Source organism: Tyto alba, unplaced genomic scaffold, assembly GCF_018691265.1.
Source record: "Tyto alba isolate M040663 unplaced genomic scaffold, T.alba_DEE_v4.0 Super-Scaffold_41, whole genome shotgun sequence".
Lineage (NCBI taxonomy): Eukaryota > Metazoa > Chordata > Aves > Strigiformes > Tytonidae > Tyto > Tyto alba.
Window position 1 is genome coordinate 23,945,906 of NW_024881317.1, and position 25,687 is coordinate 23,971,592.

The window sequence follows — 25,687 nt, forward strand, 5'->3', positions numbered from 1 at the left end:
TCTGTATAGTGGGCATGACGTTCCGTGATATGGAATATTTCACTGGCCAATTTGGGTCTGGTGCTGTGGCTGTGCTCCCTCCCTGCTCCCTGTGCCCTTGCGCACGGGCAGGACGTGGGGAGTCGGAGAGTCCTTGAAGTGTCGGTAGCAGCTGAAAACACCAGTGTGCTATCAGCATTTTTCCCATACCAAACCCAAAGCTAAATCCAAAACACAGCACTCATCTAGTCCCTGAAAAGGAATATTAACTCTATTTCAGCCCAAACCAAGACAGGTACAGAGAGACAAAGATGTGTATTACCTGTAGTTTTTTATGGACAGGCTGTAGAAGGACATCTGCCAAATAACTCAACGTGGTAGGCTATTTTTAACCTTTAAATGTCAAAGGTCTGACTTAAAAACATTAAAAAAAAAAAAAAAAGAATTAAAAGGTACTGTACTACAAATATAAAAGGTCAGTGATATAATTCCTGGTGTAATGGGTGCACATGACAAGGTTTTAGTAGTATGGAACAGCTGCCTGTTCACAGAAAGCCCATGATAAAGCAGGTTTACCGTGAAGGACTGCAGCCCCCAGAGAGGACCCACTGTGGAGCAGAGGAAAAATCTGAGGAGGAAGAAGCAGCAGAGGCAAACTGTTATGAACCAACCACAACCCCCCACTCCTTGTCCTCCTGCACTGCTCCAAGAGGGAGGACATAGAAGATTTGGGAATGAAGGAATGAAACTGATCCCAGGAAAAAGGGGAAGGTGCAAGGAAGGATTTTTAGTTTTGTCTTTGTTTCTCATCCTCTCATCTGCTGTAATTGGCAATAATTTTCCCCAAGTCAGTCTGTTCTGCCCGTGACAGCAGCTGCTAAGTGATTTCCCTCACCCACAAGCATTTTCATCTTATTTTCTCCCCCTGTCCAGCCCTGTTGAGGAGGGGGAGTGGGGGAGCAGCTGGGTGGGAGCCTGGCAGCCGCCAAAGCTGGGCTACCACACATGGCTAAAGACTTTTGCATTCGCACGAGTGAGAGAATTCACACAAATGAGAAAGCCACGTAATTCATGGCAGACCAGAAGCAGGATAAGATCTGCATGGTGTACAGTCAGGGGGTCAGGGTTCAAGTCAAACCTTTTTCAACAGGAGGGTATTAATGGCTCCTCTGTGACGTTTCCCAGTTGTGATGCACTGGTACAACAGCTTTCTTCTTGTTCCACTCGTTTGACTTGTGTTTCTGGATTTTTCAGGATACAGACATAGACTTTGCTGGAGTTCATTAAGGGTTAAACGTTCCAGTCCTGAATTCACATCACCTAATTTTTCACCCGTGTCTTACACTGAGTTACCACACCAGCAGGGAGAGTGTTTTAGATGACCAGCAGACATTTACCAAAAGAAATCTACCATTTCCAGAATAAAGTGGACAAAAGAAGAAATAATTTTTAAAAAAGGTCTTTAAGATAAGCTCTTATTGTACTATTGCTTGCTGTATTTAGGGCTATGGAATACATTGGTACCATATTGCAATGCTCGATATTCATAACACCACTGCTACTCCAGTATTTTTTATGAACTCTTGAAAGTCTCTTCAGCTACTGGGAAACCAACAGATGCCAAACACCATTTTTTTCCCCCCTAATATTAGTAAGCTAGATGGTAAGAAAAACGATAAGAGAATACTGCTGGTTTTATTACTGTTACTGGACTGTTATAATTACTGTTAACAATGATATCACGCTACTTGTACAACTCTGAACATGTGGAAGGAAACTTTGCTTGTACTATACTTAGACAGCTAGTATGTCTTAAAACACACTGCATGTTTACACAGACCATGGATAAAAAAAGATCATTTAACATATGATTTCATCGTACTGAGCAGTTGCTGTCTGGAGACCTGACCCTACCGAGAGCACATGGAAATTCAAATACCTCCACCCATTAGCTGTAGGAGCCTTTGGGATCAGAGAGGAGATGCTGCCTCTTACAGGGGAAAACAAAGGGGGGTTTTCTGTTGGTCTTTTTTTTTTTTTTTTTTTTTTTTTTTTTTTTTTTCTCCCTATTTGTCAGTTCTCTTCCTCTCTGCCTTTGGAATATTGCCCCACCAAAGACAGAGGAAAAATTCTACCAGTTTCAGTAATGGAAGGTAATATTTCAATTTCTATTCCTCATTCTTTGTTGATTCCTAAGGCAAAGCCAAACATAAGTGTGTTTCCAAGGTTTGTTTTTCTAACTGGAGCCTGGCACTGCTATTACTATATACAAGAAGAATCTATCCCACCTGCCTTGAGGCACCAGCAATGCAGATGTTTACATGTGAATTACTCACCCGCTCGTCGGAGAGAAATAGGAACCTCTGTAGCATCAGTGATTCTTATTATTTTAGATGTCTATGGTGTAGAAACATTAATTATATTGACAGTCTACTTGCTTATTTCTCTTGTCTATAGAAAACTTTGGCAACTGTAGCTGCCTATTTTGCTGATGAATATGTTGAACAAACGAATCACACACGAGTCTGTACTTTCTCGTCTTCTCATTTTCCCTTTCAACATTGTTAAGGAAAAGGAAAAGGCATTTTCAGAAATCCTGAAATCCCAAAGACTCCAGAAAAAGTATATTAGTCGTACAGTATGACTGCTGTGTAGGTAGCAAGAGTCTTCCTCCTTCTGTGGGTGGAAGCCAAAATCCCACTGGACGTACAAATACCTTCACGGGAGTCTAATTCTCTAATTCTATTTCTTATTATTAGTTTGGGATTTTTATTACACGTAGCTATATATTCTCATCTCATGCACGTGAATCCTGAAGGGAAAGCATTAATCCTTAGTTCACTTAGAGTAAAAGTAAACTCCAGATCTTGTGGGTCACGGTATCTCAATCCCGATGGTGTAAATACAGAAGGAAAAAATATGATTCTACTATTCTCTTTATGTGTCTTCCAAAAATCAGCCAAGTGTATTTTGGCTGAAACAGTCCAGGAAGTTTTGCAGACAAATAACTGTGTTAGCAGATCTGAGGAGACGATAAATTCCCAGAAAAAGGCAGCAAAGTGTAGATGCTGGCAACCACTTTTATGTGGGCAGCTGTTTGCACGCTGAACGTCTTTTTCCTCCCCAGAGCTCATCTATGTTTCTGACTACGAAGAGACAGAATATGGATTTTATACGGTTTGGTGAAAGAAATGTAAGTGCATGAACACTTTTATTGATTCAAACTTGTTTAGGTTTGGATTGTACTTTTGCAGGGTTAACAATGAAAATAATGTGGGTAGGTCACTTTGGCTTGAGTCAAAGCAGTAGGTGGAGAGCCACAGGATCTTTGTATCATCTAGCTTAGAGCACCAATTATGAAATGAATTTCAGCGAATTCCAGCTATCTAAATATTTGGTCAAGGTATACTCACTTCATTATTAATGATACCACCAATGCTGACATCCTTGGACATCCATCTTAGAGGAAAGAAATTGTGTTTCTGTCTTGTGCTGTATTTCTCGTCATTAAATATAAAGTGATTCTAAGAAGACTGGCTCACATTTAGATGTCTGCAGAGATTTAGATGCTGAAGTTAACTGAGAGGCATCCAGCCCATCCAAAGTGAAATTCTTCTGTCTCATCACAGATGTCACTCTTACGCTAAGGTGACCTGCCCTTTGAAGGTGTCTATCTCTGTCTATATAAAATAAACACAGAACGGTTATTTGAAATGTGTATGTCTATCTTCTGTTCACCTAACTTAGGGAAGATGAATCCCAGACTGTGACTGTTAAAGATGATCTTGCACAGGTTCTCCAGTTGAGATTTCTTACACTGGGGTCATCGTCATGCCCAATCCAAGTTTCCCCCCATGCTTTAAACCTGGTTTTACTTGCAACTGTAGTTATTTCTGAGACCACAAGTCTGTCCCAAGCTACTAATCCTTTTGTAGCGTGGTTTTTTTGTTTTTTTGTTTTTTTTTTTTTTTTTGTTTTTTTTTTTTGTTGTTTTTTTTTTTTTTTTGTTTGTTTTTGTTTTTGTTTTTTTGTTTTTGTTTTTTTTTCCCTTTTAGGATGGGACCTGTTGAGGAATTGGAGCCAGGAAACCAAACTGTCACTACTCACTTCTTACTTTTGGTGCTTGCTTTCCATGACAAGATGCAGCTCCTATTTTTCACGCTAATTTCCATCACGGTCCTGGCCATCTTGATAGGGAACTCTCTAATTGTTGTGATTGCAACCACTGACCCTGTCCTACACACACCCATGTACTGCTTCCTACAGGATCTTGCCTTGACAGAGATTTGTTACAGCCTGAGCATTGTCCCCATGCTGCTCGCGGCTGTGGTGGTGGAGAGAAAAATTATTTCCTTCATAGCTTGTGCCTTGCAGCTCAGCTGTGTTATTCTTTCGGTCACCTGCGAGGGTTTCCTCTTAGGTACAATGGCTTGTGACTGGCACGCGGCAATATAGCACCCATTGCATTACGCCACCACGATGAACAGGCATCGCTGCTTCAAGGTGGCTACTGGGTCCTGGCTGTCTGGTGTCCCTGTGGCTCCAGGCTTCACCACACGGTTATTTACCCTGCCCTTCTGCAGGAGAAATGAGGTCGATCATTTCATTTGTGATGTTTTTCCTATGTTGAAGCTGGTGTGTGCAGACACAGCCTTGTCTGAACTACTGATTCTCATTGCTACTGTCGTAACAGCGATGATTCCCTTTCCTCTGATAGCCACCTCTTACCTTCACATTATCCATGCTGTTCTTCAGATACCCTTGGCTGTGGGCCAGAGGCAAGCCTTTTCCGCCTGTGCAGCTCAGCTGGTGGCAGTGACTTTTTTCTACAGCACAACTGGCATCATTCACCTGCGACCCAAGTACAGCCTCTCATATGACAGGAAGAGAATGGCTTCCCTGTCTTACACAATTCTCACCCCCATGCTCTGTTCCATCACCTGCAGCTTGAGGAATCAGAAAGTCAAGCAAAGCCTGAAGAGGTGAGTTGGCAAGCGGTTACTTAGGAAGCAGATGGCTATTTTTTCTCTGCCCAGGTGACAGATTCCTTGTCACTGCACAGAAGAGAAATCAGAAGTGTTACCCAAGTGAAAACATTAAATGGAATTTATGAATTAAGTGAAATGCTTTTGAAAAAGACCTGTGTCTTTTTAGCAATCCTTTGCTGTTAAATCCCCAAAATATCCAGCCTTTTTTACTTGGCATATTAGAATGAATTATAGTTGCTGTACCTCTGGGCTTGCAGACAAAGACGTAAACCCGATTCAGTGTTACAGAATATTACAAAAGCGGATTATAAAATTCTTATCCTCCCCCATCATTCTACCTCTATGTCCATAAGTTTATAAAGTCTCTGCGTTGGGAAAAAAAGAAGTTTGTTTTCCTCACCGTGAAAGCAAAAGTGATAGCCTGGAACTTCTCTCTCTCGCCCCCTTCCGCCCCTACCCCTCCCCCCCTCCCCCCCAAAACACCAACCCCACACCCAAACACCTCAATAATGAGTTGAGAAACAAGTTGGTATCTTATGATTGGAGGAAAGGAGCTGCGTCTCTTGGAAGTGTCTTTCCTACTGACGGGAGAGACCGGGTTCAAGTCTAGACTTGATTGGATTTTTTTTTCCTCTCAGAACAAAGATCTCTTTCCCAAAGTAGCTAGTGACTTGCTCAGTTCAAAACAGAAAGGGTCAACTGACACATTGCCAGCCAGCTGCAGTAGCTTTGTTTTAACTGATTCCCTTCTCATGTAGGCTGAAAGCAAACTATGGGAGGGGATTGTTTCTTAACTCATCGAGCATGATACTTTCTGTCTGATTCTTTTTCTGACTTGCCACGTGGAGCGTTCATTAAAGCGAAATGTGACTTGCGCATTTATTTCTCTCTGCTTATTTCAGTCTAACTTCAAGCCCAATTCTGCTCTTGCTTCTATCCGAGCAGCATTTTCTCTTCCAATTTGTGTGATGAATACCTAATTGACATCACTGTCTGGTAAAGCAGAAGCAACAAAGGCACACTACTACAAACACAAAAGGACGATCATACGATTCCTGGTGTATTGGGTGTACATGTTAGGTTTTGATGAACCTGGGAAGAAAAAGGAGGGGTGGGGGGACGGTGTTTTAGTTTTGTCTTTGTTTCTACCCATCCGATCCATTTTAATTGGCAATAAATGAAGTTAACTTACCCCAAATTGGTCTGTGTTGCCCATGCTGGTAATCAGTCAATGACCTCCAAAATCTTACTGCAACTCAAGAGCTTTTTTGTCTTATTTTCTCCTCCTGTCCTGTCCTGTTGAGGAGGGGGTATGGGTGGATGGCTGTGTTGGAGTCTGGCTGCAGTCCAAGATCAAGCCAACATAGTAGTGTAAGTTACGAGTGTTGGTAAGAGGGGATTTTGGGAATAAGAAATGGATAAAATGGGACATAAAAAGAGGGATGACATGTTTTAATGCAGTGTGGGTTAGGTACGTGGGAAGGTTTGAGTAGGCTATAGAAAGGAAAGCGGGTGACTGGAATGGTCAGAGGATACGCCGATGTACCAGACGAGGTCGGACGTGAGCGTGACGCAGATGGTATGGAATAAAGTGTGGAGATTGTACTGTGCCTGGCTGGGATGGGGCCAGATTTCCTCAGAGCAGCCTGTACGGTCTGTGCTTTGCATTTGTGGCTCAAACAGTGTTGATAAAACACCACTATTTTGGCTGTCGCTGAACGGTGCTTGTACAGTCAAGTCTTTCTCTCCAGTCCCACCCCCCACAAAGACCAGTATCTGGGGGTAGGGAAGAGGCTAGGAGGGGATGCAGCCAGGACAGCTGACCCAAACTGCCCAAGGGGATATTTCATGCCATAGGATGTTGTGCCCAGCAGTAAAAGCTTGGGGAATGGAGGAGGAAGGGGACATGTTCATGGTTAAGGCGTTTGTCTTCACAAGTAACAGTTAGACACGCTGAGGCCCTGCTTCCTAGGAAGCGGCTGGACATCTGCCTGATGATGGGAAGCAGTGAATTAATTCCTTTTTTGCTTGTGTGTGCCGCTTTTGCCCTTCTTGTTAAACTGGTATTACCTTGACCCACGAGTCTTTTCAGTTCCCTTTGATTTTCTCCCCACAGGAGCGGGGAGTGGCCAACAGGTAGGATGCTTACACAGTTGCAGAAAATTTAAGAATAAACTGAGTCACTTGGCGGTTTTCAATTAACCCACTCCCTCATACAAAGTTTCCACTTTTACTTCTGTCTTAAGTAAATGCCTTGTGCTTGTATAAACATGTCTTCAGTTGAAACCTATACTCCCAACGCTCCTGTTTGTGGTGTTATGCTGGTGTGGAGCCCGAAGTCACCACATCCCACACCTCGTGACACTTGGGTTCTCATTTGGGCAGGGTGAATTTCCTCCCTGAAACATAGTGAGTAGCCATGGGCCGTTACCCAAAGCTAGCAAAAGCAGTCTAGACATAGCCTATATGGTGAGAGAATTAAACACGTTCGTAAGGATATGTGGCGGGGCAGTGCCTGCTCCTTTAGGGGAACCTGGTCAAGAACCTTTTCAGTGTGACAAGGGGTGATAAGAATTGACCAGCTGGAGAGAAGGAAGGGGACGTGTCTGTCTGTGCTTATGTTTTATGTGAGTCCTCTCTGAAGGTGCTGTTGCTTGTCTGTGGCACTTTGCATGACCGGCTGTGTCGGCGTCCTCTCTGTGTGTGTACCACTGTGTGTCTGCACGTGTCTGCGATACACGCTCGGCTTCGTTGCTGGTTGAACATGCGGATGGGAAAGCGGCAGCCGCCATCCCCTTTGCTGGGTGGGAGGGTGCTGGGCCAGCGCAGCTGGGGGAGGTGGCCGTGCTCTAACATCACTTAACAAGCTCAGGGGGAGAACCACAAACAGCCGGAATGATGCCATGCTCTGTGCTCAGCCTCAGAGAGACCAGAGATAATAGAGTTTATGTTCTTACTGCCATTTCCTCAGCTGCTGCTGTTCCACACGTCGGTTGGCCCAAGTGGCTCACTCTTCCTTCAAGAGCTGCTTGTTTACATTTATACCACCTGGGTTTTGGAGTAATACTTGTCTTGGTGACCCCCTGACTTTGTGTATGCCGCAGCCTTTTAGACAAAAAGGCTTTGCCTGGCTGCCAGCATTGCTCAACAGTTCTTTGATTCCTGCTTGCTGTGAGGTAATTACAGGTGTCATTATAGGTAATAAGCAGGGTCATTGTCTGCTTTTTCTTTGTTTGTTTGTCATTCTTTTACTTCTGAGTGTCACTTCTTTGTACTTCTTGATTCAGTTAGCAGGAAGGTGCCCTAACACACCTTTCCAGGTGTCCAGGGATAGTCTTCTAGCTACAGCTTGCCTCCCCTCATTGTTCAGGTCAACAATATCTTGAGGCACGCTACCAGTGCAGCCTGTCCAATACATCACTCCAATACGGCTCCTCTTCAGCCTTGAGACAGTTAAGTCCCCAGTTCCTTAAGCCTACTAGCAAAGTATGTGGGAGCGAAACAGCATGAGCAGGATAAGGAGACTCTGTTAGAACACTTAGTTCAATTGCATATATAAAAGTTAGTGAGACTGCATGGGAAGCACCTGAGGGCAGTGGTGAAGGGACTGACTGGTGGTTGGTGCCACTGCAAGTTCACTCTCTCTTTTGTCTCTGAAAGGTTGTGGTGACCACAGGAGGCCCTGATGCCTGGGAGAAGGCAAACATCACCCCCCTCTTTGAGAACAGCAAGAAGGAGGAGCTGAGGAACTACAGTCTCACCTCTAGTACCTGGGAAGGTGATGGAATAATCCCTTCTGGTAGTCGTTTTGAGGTCCACGAAGAACAAGGAGGTGGTGGGAACAGCCAGCATGAATACAACACGGGCAAATCAGGCCCGATCAATTTGACTGACTTCTGTGATGAGATAACTGTCTGGATAGACATGGGAGGGCAGTGGATGTTGAGTACCTTAATTTGAGCAAGGCCTTCAGCACAATCTCCTACGGACGCCTTAGACCTAAATTTGGAAGATATGCTCTGGGCAAGTGGATAATAATGACAGTGGTCAGGATTACCAGGCTCCAATGGCTACGTGGCAAGAGATCCTGCTAGCAGCTAGTTACCAGTGGTAATTCTCAGGGACCAGTACTGTGGCTAGTACGGTTTAATTTCTGTTTTGAGAACCTGAGTGATGGAATAGAGCGCACTCTCAGCATGTTTGCTGATGCTTCCAAACTGGAGCGAGTGGTAATGCACTGGAGGGAAGAGACTGTCCTGAGGGGGACATTGACAGGCCAGAAAAGTGGTCTGACTGGAACCTCCTGAAGCTCCAGAAAAACAAATGAGGACTTGGACATCTGGGAAGACAGAAACAATCCCACACAACGGGGCGGGCCAGAGGGATGACTAGGTAGAAAGCAGCTTTGAAGAAAAAGCCACTTTTGGGGGTTAGGTGGACAAGAAGTGGAAGGTGTGCCAGCAGCATGCCCTAGCTTCATGGAAGTTCAAAATCACCTTGGGGTGCACTGGCAAGAGCACAGGCAGCCAGTGGAGGGGAGTGATCTCTTTGGCACTTCTGAGATCATTGTCTGGAAGAATGTGTCCAATGTTGGACTACCCAGTACGGGAAAGACGTTACCTAGTGGAGTGAGTCCAGTAGAGGAACACAGGGACACTCGGGTGATTCGTGGTCTGACACACCCCAAGGGCAAGGCAGGGCTGGGAGACTGGGTTTCTTCATCCTTGTCCCTTCCTAGGGGAAGGGGATCATCTTACTGTCAGCACCTACTTAGTGTGGGGGTGGATTCTCTCAGAGAAGACGGAGGCAAATCATTCTCAGAGGAGCACGGTCGTAAGATGCAAGGTGATGGGTGCAAGTTGGAACATGGTAAATTTGGATTAGATACTGAGGGATACTTTTTCACCTTTAGGGTGTTCAGACTTGGAAGAGGCTGCCCAGAGAGCTTGCCCAAACGTCCTTGAAATTGTTGAAAACTTTACCGGACAAGACCCTACCCAGTTGTCCTGCTTTGAGCAGGGGCAGGCCCGAGACTGCAGAGGTTTCTTCCAACCTACATTATTGTGTATGTCTACAAAACTACACCGAACACACTGTGTTTTCAAACCCGCAATTGGGCTGGAGGAGAGCTGCCAGGAACTTTACGGAAGAAATTTTAAAGCCACCTTCCTAGAAAGAGGCCTCTGTATGATTCAGAAGTTCCTGTGGGATTTACAGACCGACTTCTGAACTACTTGGACTAGAATTGAACATGTTACTTCTGTAAACAGTTGTGGAAATTATTGCACCGGATTGAAAATGAAGCTTAAGAAAGATGCAAATCTGGGATGGTTTTGACTATGAAGGGGCCAGAAACTCCTCCTTATCTCTGAAATGCCAATAAAAATAAAACTTCAGAAATCCTAACACATCTGAATGGATGGAACACATACTAGGTTTTGCAAATTCTAATATTTGGAAGAGATTTAGGAAACGTTGCCTAAACACTGCTCCAGCTCAGCTGAGGTTGCACGACCCATGCCTCTCTTGCCAGTAGAAATTTCAACCATCAAATCCGTGCACCGAGATGGAGATATGTGTGTTGGATTTTTTTTTTTTCTTTCAGGGGGGTGGTGGTGGGAGGGTTGGTTGTTTTGTTTGGGTTTGGCGTTTTTTTTTTTTCTCATTAGCTAGTGTCTGTGGTCTGCTTCCTTTTTTGTCTTCTGTTTTACAGGTGGCTCATCCTTGCATATACATGTTTAGGGAATGCTTTGTTCGTTGCTCTGAAACTCACCATTGATTTGCAAATCTCATCTCAGGAGACCGATCAAAGCAATAGGAAATTTACCTCCCACGCGATGTTGTTGATATTTTGCACATTCTGAACATGATAAAAAGACTTTTTTCCCCCTCTAACTAGGTCATCAGAGGTTTCAGGTACAGCTTGCAAAGCTTCCTCCTTGCATCCTACCTGAATAAGTACAAGCCCCTGGGAACTTGCGGTAGTCCTTTTCATCACACCTGCAGTATTAATCTCTCAGCTAGAAGAATGCCAAGTAGATATGGAGGGAAAAGGGAGAACAGAATTTATCAGTCTTTTAACTCCGCAGAATAAGTTGTTTTGTCCTCAGGTTTGCTTTCTGGCTCACTATCAGAGGGCCCTACTACAAGGAGGAAAATGCTGATTGGTAGTGAGGTGAGCTTTGTGCAGAATTATCTTTTTTCTATTATGCAATTTATGTAGTTGGAAAAATAGGCAGGCTTCATCAGTCTTTTCTTTGTGTTTGCATTTAAGGGAGAACCTTCTAATTGAAATTGCCTCTATACCTCTTCAAATACAGGTGACTGACTAAAATTTTGATAAGGCTATAATATTATCAAATCTGATGCTGCCAGCAGAACTTCTTCAAAGATCAGACTAAAAGTATTTTCAGAGAAATTTGATCAGGTTTTTAGAGTGGATGCATATGTGCGTAAATTACCTTTAGGCTACGTGCTCATGGTCTTTTATTATGAAATCAGTTTAGAAGCTTTCTGTTTGTTTACTGGTTTTATGTTGAAACAATAAGCTAAAGAAACATGAGAAAAAGAGTGACTGGGCTGGAGAGCTATCATAAGGACTTTCAGAAATCCCCTGTTTTCAATAAAAGCATATAGTTCAGTGAAATGGACAAGAAAGACTATGAAATGTATCTATAGGTGTTTTACGTTCTTGGCAAGAAATATTTTGGAAGTGATTCTTTTTTTCATTCGTCGTATTCATCAATATTAATCATCACTGCATTGAATGTACAGAGAAAACAACTTGTCTTGTACAATTTGCAGTCTATATGGTAAGCTAGAAATACCTGCCCTTGTAAAAAAAGTACCTGCCTACCTGCCCTTGTAAAAATATCTCAGGACTTTGTTCTTTATTGTCTATGGCTGGGACTTGCCCATAGCGATAAAGAAACTTATCTGAAACAGAAAAAAAGAGTGAAAGCTAGTGCTTACTCGTTCACGTTTGAGGAGAGGAGCGATCCTGTCAGAACTGATCAGATTGTCTCAGTGGGGCAGGACAATCAGTTTTCAGTGGGATGAACAAATCTGTCTGCAACTCACACCAGCAAACTCAGCTCCTGCAAATTCAGCCTTGCTCCATCACAGTGTTGTAGGAGACGAGATTGCTGCCTTTCGTCCCATTCATCTGCTGCTGATCAACAAAAAGACGTTCTCTAGGCAAAGCATACAGTCCCATAACAAAACCAGTTTGTGATCACATGCTAAAGCATCCTCTCCTTTATTCTCGGAAACATGCAGAAGAAAGGCTGATGATTCCGTGGTACCCGGGAGCACCTTCTGGTGGTTGTTGATCAAAATTGGAAATTGTGTAATTTTTAAGATCAAAGAACTCTCTGGAAGAGATGGTAGCCATTAGAAAGGTGAAAGTTGAAGCTGGCTTAATGAAATCTAGGCACAGTATTAGAAAGACAGCATTGGGCCTGATTCACATTATGAGTTAGAAGCTTTATTGGTGACATTGGTGACATGAAAGGTTGTACCAGCAAGTTACAGATGAGCAGATTTGAAATGTGAATGTGGCTGAAGGTGAAGGAGCAGCAATGTTTTGCATCTTACATGTCCTGCTGTTTGCTAGATGTAAGTTTCTGTTTGAATATTTTCCCCTCTAACATTTTACTCTGTCCTAGACAGAAGGTAGAAGACTACATCAAAGTTCTTTTTGTCCATGTTAATTACTTGAATTTCTACGCAGCTTTTATTTTTGCTTACATGTGTTATGTTTTGTTCTATTCTGCATTTGTTTCTATTAAAAGAGCACAGAAGCAAATGAATTTTGTAATCCTGTTACTCCTCACAACTGTGGAACCTTGACAGTTTGCCTTTGCTTTTTACGATTCTAGCAATGGTGAACCAGACAGAGGTCAGTGAGTTCATCCTTTTGGGCCTCACCAATATCCCGGGGCTGCAGCACTTTTTCTTCGTCTCCTTTCTGTTGCTCTACTTGACCAGTCTTCTGGGAAATGGTGCCATTGTGACCATGGTGATATCTGAGCCCCGGCTCCACATACCGATGTACTTCTTCCTGGGGAACCTGTCCTGCCTAGACATTTTCTACTCCACAGTCACTGTTCCCAAGATGTTGGCTGGCTTTCTCTTTGGGCATCAGCCCATCTCTGCTGCCGGGTGCTTGGCCCAACTCCACTTCTTCCACTTCCTGGGCAGTACTGAGGCTGTGCTCCTGGCTGCCATGGCCTATGACCGCTACGTGGCCATTTGCAACCCTTTGCGCTACGCGCTTGTCATGAGCCCACGGACTTGTCTGCTGCTGGCTGTGGCCAGCTGGTCGACTGGTTTTGTACATAGCGTGATGCATTCAGTCATGGCCTCTCGACTGAGTTTCTGTGGCCACAACTACATTCATCACTTCTTCTGTGACATCAAGCCACTGTTGAGTTTGGCTTGCAGTAGTACCAGCCTCAACATGACCCTCCTCAATGTTGTCACGTCATCTATTGCTCTAGGCCCCTTCATTCTCATAGTCCTCTCCTACCTCTACATCATCTCCTTCATCTTCCAGAAAGCCCAGTCCCAGGAAAGATGGAAGCCCTTCTCCACCTGTGCCTCCCACCTCACCATTGTGGCACTGTTGTACATACCAGTGCTCTTCAATTATACACCACCCTCCTCAGGAAGCTCCCCTAAAAGAGAGGTGCACGTGTCTCTCATATACAGTGCTGTCGTCCCAGCTCTGAACCCCTTGATCTACACTCTTAGGAACCAGGAGGTGAGATCTGCCCTGAAAAGAACGTTAGGGAGAAAACTCTTTCCTGGAGGAAAGTGACTAAAACAAGAAGAAGACTCAGAATGTGACTCCTCCACCTCTCATATTTATGAGGAAAGAGGTCAAAAGGACACTGTATTTCAAGAGACTGAAAACTTATTCATTACCTCACGTAGTTCAGCACAGCTAGATGTTAATTGCATAGATGTAGATGAGGGGAGATTTTCAAGGACTTGATGCTTCTCCTGTCATTTTTAGATGTCTTAACAGTGCCCCATCTGGTCTCTGGCTTCCAATACAGAAGCACGCGTGTCTCCTGCAGGCCTTGTGGCACAGCTGACAGCCCCATGCAGTTGTCCTGGATGATCTAAGGTATGAAGTGATCACTTGATGGCTATGTGTAGGCAGCTGAATGACCCTCCTGTCATTCAGACCTTCTGTATAGCTGAAGAGAGGTACCATGTGTTACATTTTGGGTGTTCACAGGCTGAGAACGGTATTGTCAACAACTGGCTTGAGTCAGCCCTCTGGAGGGATCGGTTTATTTCCATGAAGTAGAAGGGGAACCTTGCTAATGAACCCAGATTTAAACAGAAACTTAAAAATGGATGTGAGTTTCCCCTCTACTAGCTTTAGCAGTGTGGCTTATCTTGCCTAGATTGATATATTTCAATGTCTATGTGTCCAGCTACTTTTCCAGATTCACATTATGGTGGATGATGAAACAATTGATTTGCATTTACACAGACTGCTACAGACACGTTCAATGTCCTCAGGGAGCCTGCCCAGACCTTACCTGTGGATCCGGAAGAGAACAGGCCTGTTGCAAGTCCTTCGTCATAATTCATGCCTGCAAAGTATGTACATTCCTCGTAGCACTCGATTTCTACTTATATTTAGGCACTAAATCCCAGTTCCCAAGGTGGGGTGCAGCGGTTTATAAGCACGTGCTTAATTTTTTGGTGCTGTGGTTCTTTACTCAGACATTCACCACCTTCAGTCCTAGCCTGACCTGCAGGTCCATGTTGAGTTAGATGAAAAGCATATGACATTCTCAGGCACTAGATGTGTTATGTCTGCCTTTTGGATTACTGAGGAGAGAATCAAGGGGTGCTCTGAACGACAGTTCATTATGGCCTAGATGCAGAGGATGGAGGACAAACTCCTGGCTACAGGTATGATTTCTGGAGATGATACCTTGACCCAGTTGGCCATGTGTTTGCAATCCACAGATTTTTAGAAAGACTTCATCCTTTCCAGCTTGACAATTCAGATCCATGCAGTAGCATTAAGCATTAAACGGTGAGGCATTTGAAACAATACTCACTACGAGAACACAAATGTGATTTGGTCACCTAAGAGAAGGCATCTGTAGGCATCATACCAGAGACTTGTGTGTCCTCCACCTGATGCTCTAGAAAGACACGGGAATCCATTTGGTTCTGCTTCACACGTGCCAATCTTGTGGAACGTGCAAGGTAGCAATCTAAGATGTGAACAGACTCCTGGATGTTGGCAACAGACCCTGAAGAGATCCAGGCTTAGACGTCCCTATATCAGCTAAGCATCTAAATTCCACCAAGGTACAAATACCTCCCGTAGGAGCTTGCTGCCACTCCAGATGCCCAAAGGTACCCTGCATGGCCTTCAAGTTGGCACTTCAAAATGACAGGCAGGTCTGTCTTGCTGGTCCTTGAACAAAGCTACAGACTTGTTCTAAAGGCTTGGGTGTAAAAGAGTATCTTTAACGGCCTCAAGTGCGTATGTTCAGACAACTGCAACAAGCGCCTTGAGCTGAGTTCCACTCTCCTGCCCATCTTTCTTACTTAAGCCCAAATGTGTTAATACTTTCCTCAGGACTTCTGAAGATGGCAACCCTAACTCCAAAAAAGGGCATTACGAACAAGATAGGAGTTCTTTCTGTCAGCACAATCCTTTCTCATGGAACCATCAGCAGCATTTCTGCACCCTCCCTGAGCACTCACATGCTCCCTTCAGCACTCTTGGCCACTAAGAATAACTGCCCCCGAGACAGACAGAAGGCTCAACAAACTCTTGTAATACTGGGAAGTAATGATATGTTAGAATCATTCAGGCTGGAAAAGTCCTTTAAGATCATCGAGTCCAATCATTAACCTAACTGTCCTGGGTTTGAATGAGTGGTGGGATTTTTTGGCAGCAGGGGAGAGGGATATAGGGGTGGTCCCCTGTGAGAAGCTTCTCGAAGGTCCCCCACCTCCAAGTCAGCTCCACCTCTGCACCAAAACTGATCAGAGACCCCTCTGTATCCTGTGGTGAGACGACAGTACGGCCCCCCCGTCACCCATGAATATCTAGTGTGGAGCAGGCACTGATTTATGGACTGTATTTCACATGGATGATCAAGGTGTCTGTGCCTGAAGGAGGCCGGGGTCTTGTGGGAAATAGTAGACCCCGCTGATGTAGATCAGCGCTGGGAGGATTGCAGCATGCAGGGGTGTCCCACACCAGAACAGCCCAGGAAGGGCTGCAGCCTGTGGGAGGGACTCCAGTTGGAGAAAGTTGGCGTCCCATGCCGGAGCAGTGTAAGGAAACACTGTGGCCCATGGGAGGGACTCATGTTGGAGAAAGTTTGTGGAGGACTGTCTCCTGTGAGAGGGGGACCACGCTGGAGCAGGGGGAATAAGTTCCAGAAGCTTCCCCCACTGAAGATGGCAGAAGCGGCAGCCCTGACTGCACCCCCCATTCTTTGCCCCCTGTGCTCCTGGGGGAGGAGGTAGAGATATCGGGAGCAGAGCTGAGCCCGGGAAGAAGGGAGGGGTGGGGGGAAGGTGTTCCCAAGATGTGGCAATGCTTCTCACTGTCCTACTCTGTTAAATGCTGTTGTTAGTGTCTGTTATAAGTCTATGTTCTTTTTTTCTTCCACTGAGTCTGTCTTTTGCCCGTGATCATAATGGATGATCTGCCCCACCTAGTCCTATCTTGAATCCGAAGCCTGCCTCATTTGTCCCTTCTCATCACTGGAAGAGAAGGGAGGAGTGAGTGGCTGTGTGGTGTTTGGCTGCCGACCAGGCTCAAGCCACGACGCCAACACTGCCAGCTCCACCACTAAACAATGTCCCTATGTGCCACCTTTACATGTCTTTTAAATACCTCCAGGGATGGTGACTCAACCACTTCCCCAGGCAGCCTGTTCCAATGCTTGACAACCCTTTCAGGGAAGAAATTTTTCCTCATATCCAGTCTAAACCTCTCCTGACGCAACTTGAGGTCGCTTCCTCTTGACCTAGTACTGGTTAACCGGGAAAAAGAGACCGATAACCACCTCGCTAAAAAAAAAAAAGTCTGTGTGTGCGTGACACTTACTTCTGTTCTTAACTCTTTAGCTAGCTCACCATCCACTAAATTTTCTTCTGCCTTTTTCTCCATTTTTACAAAAGCTTATTTGCCTGCCTGTCTATCTGTCAAATATCTGTTCCATCAGCTTGATATTTGTCCTGCCCAATATTTGCCTGTTTAATTCTTGAACAAGTACCATCACTAATCCCTGCCTCTGATCTTCTCATATTTTATGATATTGGTTTCTCATCTACATATTGGTTTCTGTGTCTTCTGATATTATGCCCATCTCCAGTGATGCAACCGGGGTTTGTTGTGTTGGTATACCTTATAGTCAAGTGAAAGAGTTTGAAAACCCATCTTCAAAATGTTATAAGATGTTATCTGTTTTTTGAATAATTTTATATATGTCACGATTCTTGGTGCAGAAAGGTATCTGCCATCCTAACTGAGCATGCAGGTAATTTTACAGGAACAGCCCCAGAAGGAATTGGAGCTCTTACTGGATTTGCAATGCAGTGTTGTTTCTGAAGATGGTAAGAGGGCCTAATTTTATCACAGACGGCTTTGCCCTTCACAACTCCCGAGAGAAACAGCCAAAAACACACAGAGAGGCTTGACCACTAAGAGAGCATGGGTTGGTTTTCTTTGATAGCATCATCCCCTATTGGAAAAATTATGTTTATTACGTTCATTTGGAGTATGTTAAGTTACATCACCGGACTTCAGTAAGAAACAAGAAATGCCCTGTTGCATCATATGCTCATTAAGAACTTGAAGTCTATCAAAACTCTTTCTCAAAGACTATTTCTCCTATTAGCCACCTGGTGACTGTACAGAGAATTAGCGGCAAGCAAAAGCTTATTACCCGTTGCTCGGTCTATCAAGCCCTTGGGTAAAAATTGCACAGTGTGAAGGATGGTCTCAGGAGTACAGTTTTCTGGAGCTTTAATGGGGCCTGCTGAGGCTATTAAAGATGGAGCTGTTGCAGGAAGTCTCAGTGGCCCTCCTGAGGGGGCTGATCAGAGCAGAAAATCTGAGCATGGTTGCAGGAAATTAAAGGAGGGAATAAGGTTTTTTTCACCAGACAGCCCCTTTGACGTATCCTGTCAAAGAAAGAGGATGCATGCCGACCAACAGCAGGACCTTTTCAGGCCTCGCCTGCCTGAGGCTTCTTTCTGGTCAGCGTAGGGTGTGCAGAGGAGACACCCAGGCTCCTGGGAGGCTGCAGCGACCACACAGCAAAGGTGCCTGAGCAAAGGTGTGTCGGTCCGGCCCACACACGGCTGCTATCCCAGTTTGGGGCTGCCCTCCTCCCCTGTGTGCCCCGGCCTCAAGGGCTGCTGCTCAGGCCTGAAACACAGCCCTCGCCAAGTCACTTTTCCCGATACCCCACACTCAGTGCCATACCCTCTTCCCCATCTCAAAGCCTGGAGCAATTCCCTGAAATACTGCCCTCTCTGAGCTCCTCCACCTCTGCAATACTTGTCCAGCTCACCCGGGGCCCCTCACTGAACTGCCATCACTCTTCTACAAGTGTCCCCAGTGGGATGTTCAATGGAAATGATTCTGTCAAATGGTCATTGTAAAGGTTTTATGTGTCAGAGATCAAGGTATGAGTTCCCCTCTGATGTAGAGAGTTCTTTTAGCAGTAAAATGCATACGTACTCGTGATGTGGGTGCTCAGAAACAACAGTTCCTCTGCCACTGTCTAAAAGTGGAGAGAAATGTCTGTCCACAGTGTCCACAGCAAAAAAAAAAAAAAAAAAAGAAAAAAAAAAAAAGAAAAAATGACTTGAAATGCATAAAGAGAAAGCAGAAGGGAGTATTTCAAGTTAGACTAAGGTCCTATCTCATCATTTGCAGGATTATATTATCTTAACTATTAACTGAGATAACTCAGAACATGCAGACAGCTCAGTGAAGACATCTCAGCCCAGTTTGGAATCTCTGGTGTTCATGGGTAAGTGTCAAGTTCTAGCCTACACAGCTATCCTTGCATTATAGCTATTATTGTTAGATTAAGTCCTCATAGAGAGCAATGCATCATTATTGTTTTCCACTGTTGAAAAAGTAGCCAAAGACGCACACACACACAAAATAAATAAATCCAGAGTCCACAAAACATGACCTATGCCAATCCTGAAGTTGTATCCCGGGAGTCCACAAAAGAGAGCTGTGGTCCTCTGCAGGGTTTTCTCTACCCTTTATCCACCAGAAAATGGCAGGCATCAGATGCCCAAATAACCTCCAGGAACACCCCTCCCTTGGCTTCCTGACAGCTGCTTACCCTGAGGACTCTGCGCCTGCCTCTTTAGCAGACGTGGAAGACCCATCAGATAGGACACTGTTTTCCTGAACCCTCTGACTCATGCACTCTTTGCAACTCCCTTGGGAGCAGATTCTCTGGGAAACAGGGCAAGCTGGTCTCTATCTTATACGCTCATCCTGCTTGTCAAGGCTTGGCTTGCTGCTAAATCCTCATCAGCCTACCTAGCACACATCAGTTTGAATTTTCTAATGCATCTCAGTGACATCAGTTACCTTCCTTTCTTTTTTTCCTACAGTTCTTAATTTCCTTATTTAGGCAGTTTCACAGTGTTCAGATTTCAGCTGGAAACATCTATTTTCCCCTTCCCAATTAAAAAAAAAAAAAAAAAAAAAAAAGAAGAAGAGTTCTTAGGTTGTAGAGCTCAAATTTCCATCAGATATATCCAGATCACAGAGTTCTACTTCATTGTGTCTGTAATTTCTTTCTGAAGTTAATTAGGAGTATCAATTCAGATTGCATAAGAGCTAAGTTCTACAATAAGCATTTCAGTTAAAGAATACCTGATTTTTCTGCCTAGTTATACCCTGAATCATTAACTTCTTTTATCGCTGTTGTCAGAGGAAAGCATTTCAGAAAAGAGAGAAAGAAATATGTCATGCTTATGGGATGCTTATGGGATGTTAGGTTCTCTCCTGTCCAAAACCCAGATCGTATCCTCCCAGATTAAAGCTTCATTAGAAAAATAGCCATCCTCTGGCATCCCTAATTGCTCCCAAAACACATATGCAGATAAGCAGAAGGAATGGGACTCTGCAGCAATGTACGGCATGTACTAGGAGTACACGACAGGAATTTCAGCAAACACAGTGAGGACTCTGGTAGAGAAGATGATTTCAGATACCGGCTTAAAGGATGGGATGAATCACACCCAAGAAGTGACAAAGTCTTCGTATTGGCTGTAAAGGGAGTCTTCTTATCTAGGCATATCTACACTGTAGAATGCCAGAGTTAGCTGTGCCCTTCCACCCAAGCTGTTTGAGGATATTCTGTAGAAGGTTTCCTCTTTAGATCGAGCTGCGGTGGCTCCCATGCCTGACACGTGAGATCGACTTTGCCCTTTATCTTCTGTGGAGTGAATAGCAGCAGTTCTGAAGAACCCTGCTCACTTGCTGGGTTTGATCATAGTAGGAGCAGCTAATGTGCGATGGACCAAGATCCTGGCCTAGTTATTTCAAAAAAGTGCAAAATTGTATAGGGGTTGCATAGGGATTTTTTTGAGGAAGTCCAAAAAACATATTTTTTTTTTTTTCCCCAAATAGCCACCCAGATCCACTTGTGACTAAGCAAACTGTTACATCCGTGACCGTATACTTGCTGTGGAAATTGCCTCCAATGCTTTATATTTTTATAGTCTGTCCCCCAAGCCCTGCCCCCTCCTCAAAAAAAAAAAAAAAAAAAAAAAAAGGCTCACAGAGCATAGCTCTTGCTGTGTCCTTTCTATAAACCCATAAATGCCTGGACTTATTTCCCTAGGGCTCTTCTGACTTTTTTGTTTCTTAAGGTGTAGATAAGTGGATTCACCACAGGTGTCACCACAGTGTAGAAGACAGACCACAATAGTGCCCGCAATGAGGTGAGAGGAGCATGTGGAAAAATGCCTTTTGCCTCCCTGTAGCTGAAGGGATTCTCAGGATGGTGATGATGATTAAAATAATTACTTACCCAGGCCCCTGCAGCTAGTGCTAAGCAAAGCTTCAGATACATTAGGGTGACCTATCGTAAAGGTTTGTCTACTGTTAAGTAGTGATCATAAGACATCACTGCCACGAGGTAACACTCTACCCCAACTAGAAGAGCAAATATGAAAAACTGTGTCATGCAGCTGCTGTAGGAAATACTTCTGCTGCCTGTCAGGAAGCTGGCCAGCAGCGTGGGCAGGATGGCGGAGCTGGAGCACTTCTCCAAGAAGGACAAGTTACTGAGGAAGAAGTACACTGAGGTGTGGAGATGCTGATCAGCCATCACCAACATGAGGGTGAGAATGTTCCCCATCATTGTCACCAGGTAGATCACCAGGAAGAGCAGGAAGAGAGGAACCTGAAGGTCAGGTAAATTGCTGAATCCCAGCAGGGTGAATTCTGTAACGCAGGCTTGGTTTTGCTTCTCTGTAGCTGACATCATGCTGAATCGTGGGGAAAGCAAACACTAAAAGGTAATATAAAAATTTAAAAGCTGTTTTCCACGCATGGCCGTAAAGATTCTTGGATCCAGTCTCTATGTGCCTATAACTTACATAAAATTCCTAACTCAAAACATTTCATCAATGTTTTCTGTGGAAAAAAAAAAAAAAAAAAAAAAAAGTCTTATCTCAGTGCCAATTACTGCTGGTATGCCTCAGGGACAAGATAGTTATCTTCTTTTCTAAGGAGTGTAGATGATTACATGCCAATTTTTGCCTCAGTGTCCCGGCCTGTTTCCCTGTCTTGTAGAGGCATACCCTAATTCTGAAATTTTGTGCTGTGGATATAGATTTATATACTTCTGCTCCTTTGCAGATCACCCAGCTATGCCAGCATAGAGAAAGGTGTTCAAAACTCCCTACGCCTAAAAGTAGGTAGTTTGCAGACACATCAGATCGGTTTCTGCAACCAGATAATCTTCACGCAAGATGTATTATACTTTGCACCTCGGGTGACCCAGTGTGTTTGCAGGGTAGGGAAATTTTAGGCATAGGGAGTAGGGTCTATGCAGTTTGGTCAATGCCTCGTCACTTTAAAAATATCGGGACATTTGGATAAACCTTTGACTGGCATAATAAAATCATGTCACTAATTGAGGAGCCTTACAGTTCAGTAAGTAAACAGTTATTTCCACTGATAGAAAACCACAGAACGTCAGAAGTTCATCTTCTCATCAGTTCTTTATTCACTTTCTTCCCAAGTCTGTATACCCTCCTTTGTCAGCCTTACTTGTGACAGACAGAAGACTTGACAAGCTCTTTTAATACACTTAGAAGTTAAGAGATGTTCTGGTGTAATGTATTGTAACAACATATGTAGAACATATAAGGCTTCCGTTTCAACGGCAGCTGTATGACAATACAGGGTCAATCAGAATGAACAGGAATGAAGCTAACCTCAGCACTGGGGCCTGTACTCCATGAAGAGATGCACTTTTTTTAGCTAGAAAGTAGTGAAAGAACTGTTTGTCTCTCTGCATGACACAGCCTATTCAGCTCTGCACTGGTTCTGACAAAGGAAGGCTATATATGTGCTTTCTCTGTGGACCAAACTTAAGAGAGATGTCTGCTACCCATTCAGTGCAGACTGACTTTTGCCCAATAGATGACAGCTTGCACCCTGTGGAATAAACTTTTCATGGCCACATGGCATATTGTATACATTAGATCTCTTTTGCATCTCCTCTATTGTGTAGCCATCTAGCACAGTGTCAAAAACATGGATGCTTTTGTTTAAATTTTTCAGTTAAAACAGGTGTTTTGTCACAGCTTAATGAAGTGTGGTGACTTTCACTTTTATTAATATCTTGCCAAGTATCTCTGTTCTGTGACCCTGTTGGTAACATGAAGAATTAAAAAGAGAGTATGAAAGTTCTGCAAAAAAGAAATGTGGGAAATTCTTATTAAGCATTTAAGAAGGTAATGCCCTGTGGTAGATATGGAACTGAAGAGTGGTATCAAGACACAGTGTAAGGTCATCTATGGTCCCTCTGGACTCTGTACAAAAGGGACTTTCAGGACCATACAGTGTTTTCATGAAATAGTTTCAACCTCCTGGAACTTTCTATTTTCTTTGTGCCAATGCCTTGTCATGGGTATATATATGCTAAAAACCTGTGTGGAAAAAGGGAGTTTCAACTTTGTCTTGTAAACAATTCATCCGAGACTTTATGACCAAATGGAGCCTGTGATTAATGGTATGGTGTTGAGACTAGGAGTTTCCAAACAGACATAATCTGAAATGGAGGAATATGGGATTACCAAAAAACACCACCCAAACCCTTAAAAAAGCTCCACATGCCCAAACATTAATCAATGACAAGAACTAATGAGAAAATGGTTGCATTAGAATCAACGGATATTAATTTAGCTGCTGTATCACACACACACTGCAGAAAGCCACAAATGGATCAATACAGACAGAAAGACACTATCTTTACAGGTCTCCACATAACACAGAGAGTATGAATGTGGATCTCTAGTAATAGAAAATCCCCTTAATGGGGTTCTTTGTCTACCAGACCTTTTGTCTCCCTAGTTTTTGTCTCCTAGGACTTTGGTCTTTTCAATGTCTGACATGCAGAGTCCCAGTCTGTCCAAGAGTTGGCCTTCGTACTTACAGTCTCTCCAGTACCTTACTCCTTGACACTAGTTTCTCCAATTTTTGGCCCCTAAACTTCTGTCACTCCAGAATCTGGCTTTCAGGCCTCTTGTTCTACTCAATAACTTTATGCTGATTACCAAATTACTCACATATATGTACATGTGCACATAAAAGGGAAAGTCTTGAGGCAGGACATAGAAAGGAAAATAGTTTAATAAAAAGATGGGACAGACTGTGGTAACCAGTTGCAGTGGTTGGCCAGACAAGTGCAATGACCAACAGCTTGCTTATGCATGACAAGTTCCTTTTACCTCCTTTTCTTTTCATTTTCTTGTGCTTGATATCTTTCTTTATCTTCATTTGGCCTTTTACCTAAAAATCCTGTAACATCTCCAATTCTTTTTTTCAATCTCAAATTTTCCCTCCACCCCCAGACTTCCTAGAGTGAATTCTATACTACTTTACATAGTAGTCCCTTCTACCTTGCATAGCACGTGGGAGAGTTTAATCTGTTGAATCATGCCGGTAGGTTTTTGTACCAGTGACAACAGCTCAGTCATTCATGATGATCTGAATGATTCAGATGGATCAGGTGGTCAGCATTCTCCATTTTGTCATTGTTTCTCTAATCACTGTCTGTGTCCATTTTGAACAGTCATGAGCTAGGTATCCTTATACTGTGCATACCGGTTCCAGTTTATCATATCTTATCCTTGAATTTGGAGAGAAGGGATGGTTCTGGAGACCTTAGAGATACCAATTTTTCCACAGAGAGCTTTTTTCAGTGCTCTTTTCACTTCCTGGTTCCTCAGACAGTAAATGAAGGGGTTTAGACTGGGAGTGACAATAGTATACACAGCTGACACAAATTTATTCAAGTCAAAAGGGTCTATCTTCTTGGGCCGAGCATACATGAAGAGGGTGGCTGAAAAGAATATGGTGACCACAGTTAGGTGGGAAGAACATGTGGAGAAGACTTTCTTCTTACTCTGGTTATTGGGGATGTGCAGGATTGTAATCATAATTATTTGGTAGGAGACAATAGTGATGAAGAGGGAAAGAAGCAGTATGAATAAGGCCAACACAAAGTCCACTATCTCTGCCAGTGATGTATCAGTGCAGGCGAGGTTCAGTATAGGGCTAATATCACAGAAAAAATGGTTGATAACATGGGGACCACAAAACTTCAGCTGAGAGATGAAGGAAATCTTGATCAAAGACACAGTGAACCCACTGAACCAGGAGACAACTACCAGGTATATGCACATCTGGTATGTCATCATGACCAGATAATGCAATGGTTGACAGATGGCCACATAGCGATCATATGCCATTGCAGAGAGAAGAACACATTCGGTGCAGATGAAGGAGCTGAAGAAAAACAGTTGGGTCATGCATCCCACAAAAGAAATACTCCTGTCTTCAGCCACAAAATTTGCCAAGAATTTAGGGATAGTAACTGAGATGTAACAGATCTCAATGAAGGAGAGCTGACCAAGGAAAAAATACATGGGTTTGTAGAGCTCACAGTTTGTCTTGATCAGGGCAATGATGACCACATTCTCCAAAACGATTAAGATGTAGGTCAGCAGAAATACTATGGAAAACAATACATGCAAGTCCTCTAGGGCTGGGAATCCTAGCAAGAGGAACACGTGGACCTGAGTGGAATTCTCCTCCATGCAGAGAAGTGCAGTGCTGATCCTTGGAGATTAAACATAGACAAGGTAAAAAGAAAGCATAACATGGGACAGTTAAACAAAAATTTCAATCCCTAGATAGGATTTGTCTCACTAAGCTTTAGATGCTTCCCTTGTAGGTTCCCCTTTCAGTCAATGGAAAGAAACAGGCAGTTCATGTGACCTACTATTGACTTCTACCTTAGGATGACATACACTGCAGGGCTGGTAATGTACAAGGGAAATGTAGATGACTAGTAGAGGAGTAGGCATCCAAGTAGAGTCTATCTATACTACATTCTGATGAATCCCATTCCCAATTCCTACATTCATCTTTATTCTAGTTG

The 25,687-nt window shown here is 43.8% G+C and overlaps 2 protein-coding genes, 1 long non-coding RNA gene and 1 pseudogene across 4 annotated transcripts; 2 read left to right on the forward strand and 2 right to left on the reverse strand.

Moving 5' to 3' along the window:
• The first annotated feature begins 3,073 nt into the window (after window positions 1-3,073).
• LOC104357876 lies at window positions 3,074-12,694 on the forward strand. 2 transcript variants are annotated; one of them, XR_006166608.1, is made up of 4 exons: window positions 3,074-3,172; window positions 4,735-4,961; window positions 8,628-10,543; window positions 10,867-12,694. It is a non-coding gene; the product is annotated as an uncharacterized LOC104357876 (long non-coding RNA). The 2 variants fall into 2 exon arrangements; XR_006166607.1 differs by lacking the exons at window positions 3,074-3,172; window positions 4,735-4,961 and adding an exon at window positions 7,300-7,376.
• A 155-nt stretch (window positions 12,695-12,849) lies between these two features.
• Window positions 12,850-13,856, forward strand: LOC104367856 (olfactory receptor 12D1-like). The gene has a single exon (XM_009975049.3). The coding sequence runs from the start codon at window positions 12,850-12,852 to the stop codon at window positions 13,786-13,788; it is 939 nt and encodes a 312-aa protein (XP_009973351.3). The 3' UTR covers window positions 13,789-13,856.
• Window positions 13,857-20,815: 6,959 nt separating this feature from the next.
• Window positions 20,816-21,499, reverse strand: LOC122154577 (annotated as a pseudogene).
• A 2,869-nt stretch (window positions 21,500-24,368) lies between these two features.
• LOC104364747 (olfactory receptor 6B1-like) lies at window positions 24,369-25,343 on the reverse strand. Its single transcript, XM_009971430.2, has one exon. The coding sequence runs from the start codon at window positions 25,341-25,343 to the stop codon at window positions 24,369-24,371; it is 975 nt and encodes a 324-aa protein (XP_009969732.1).
• Window positions 25,344-25,687: the final 344 nt, after the last annotated feature.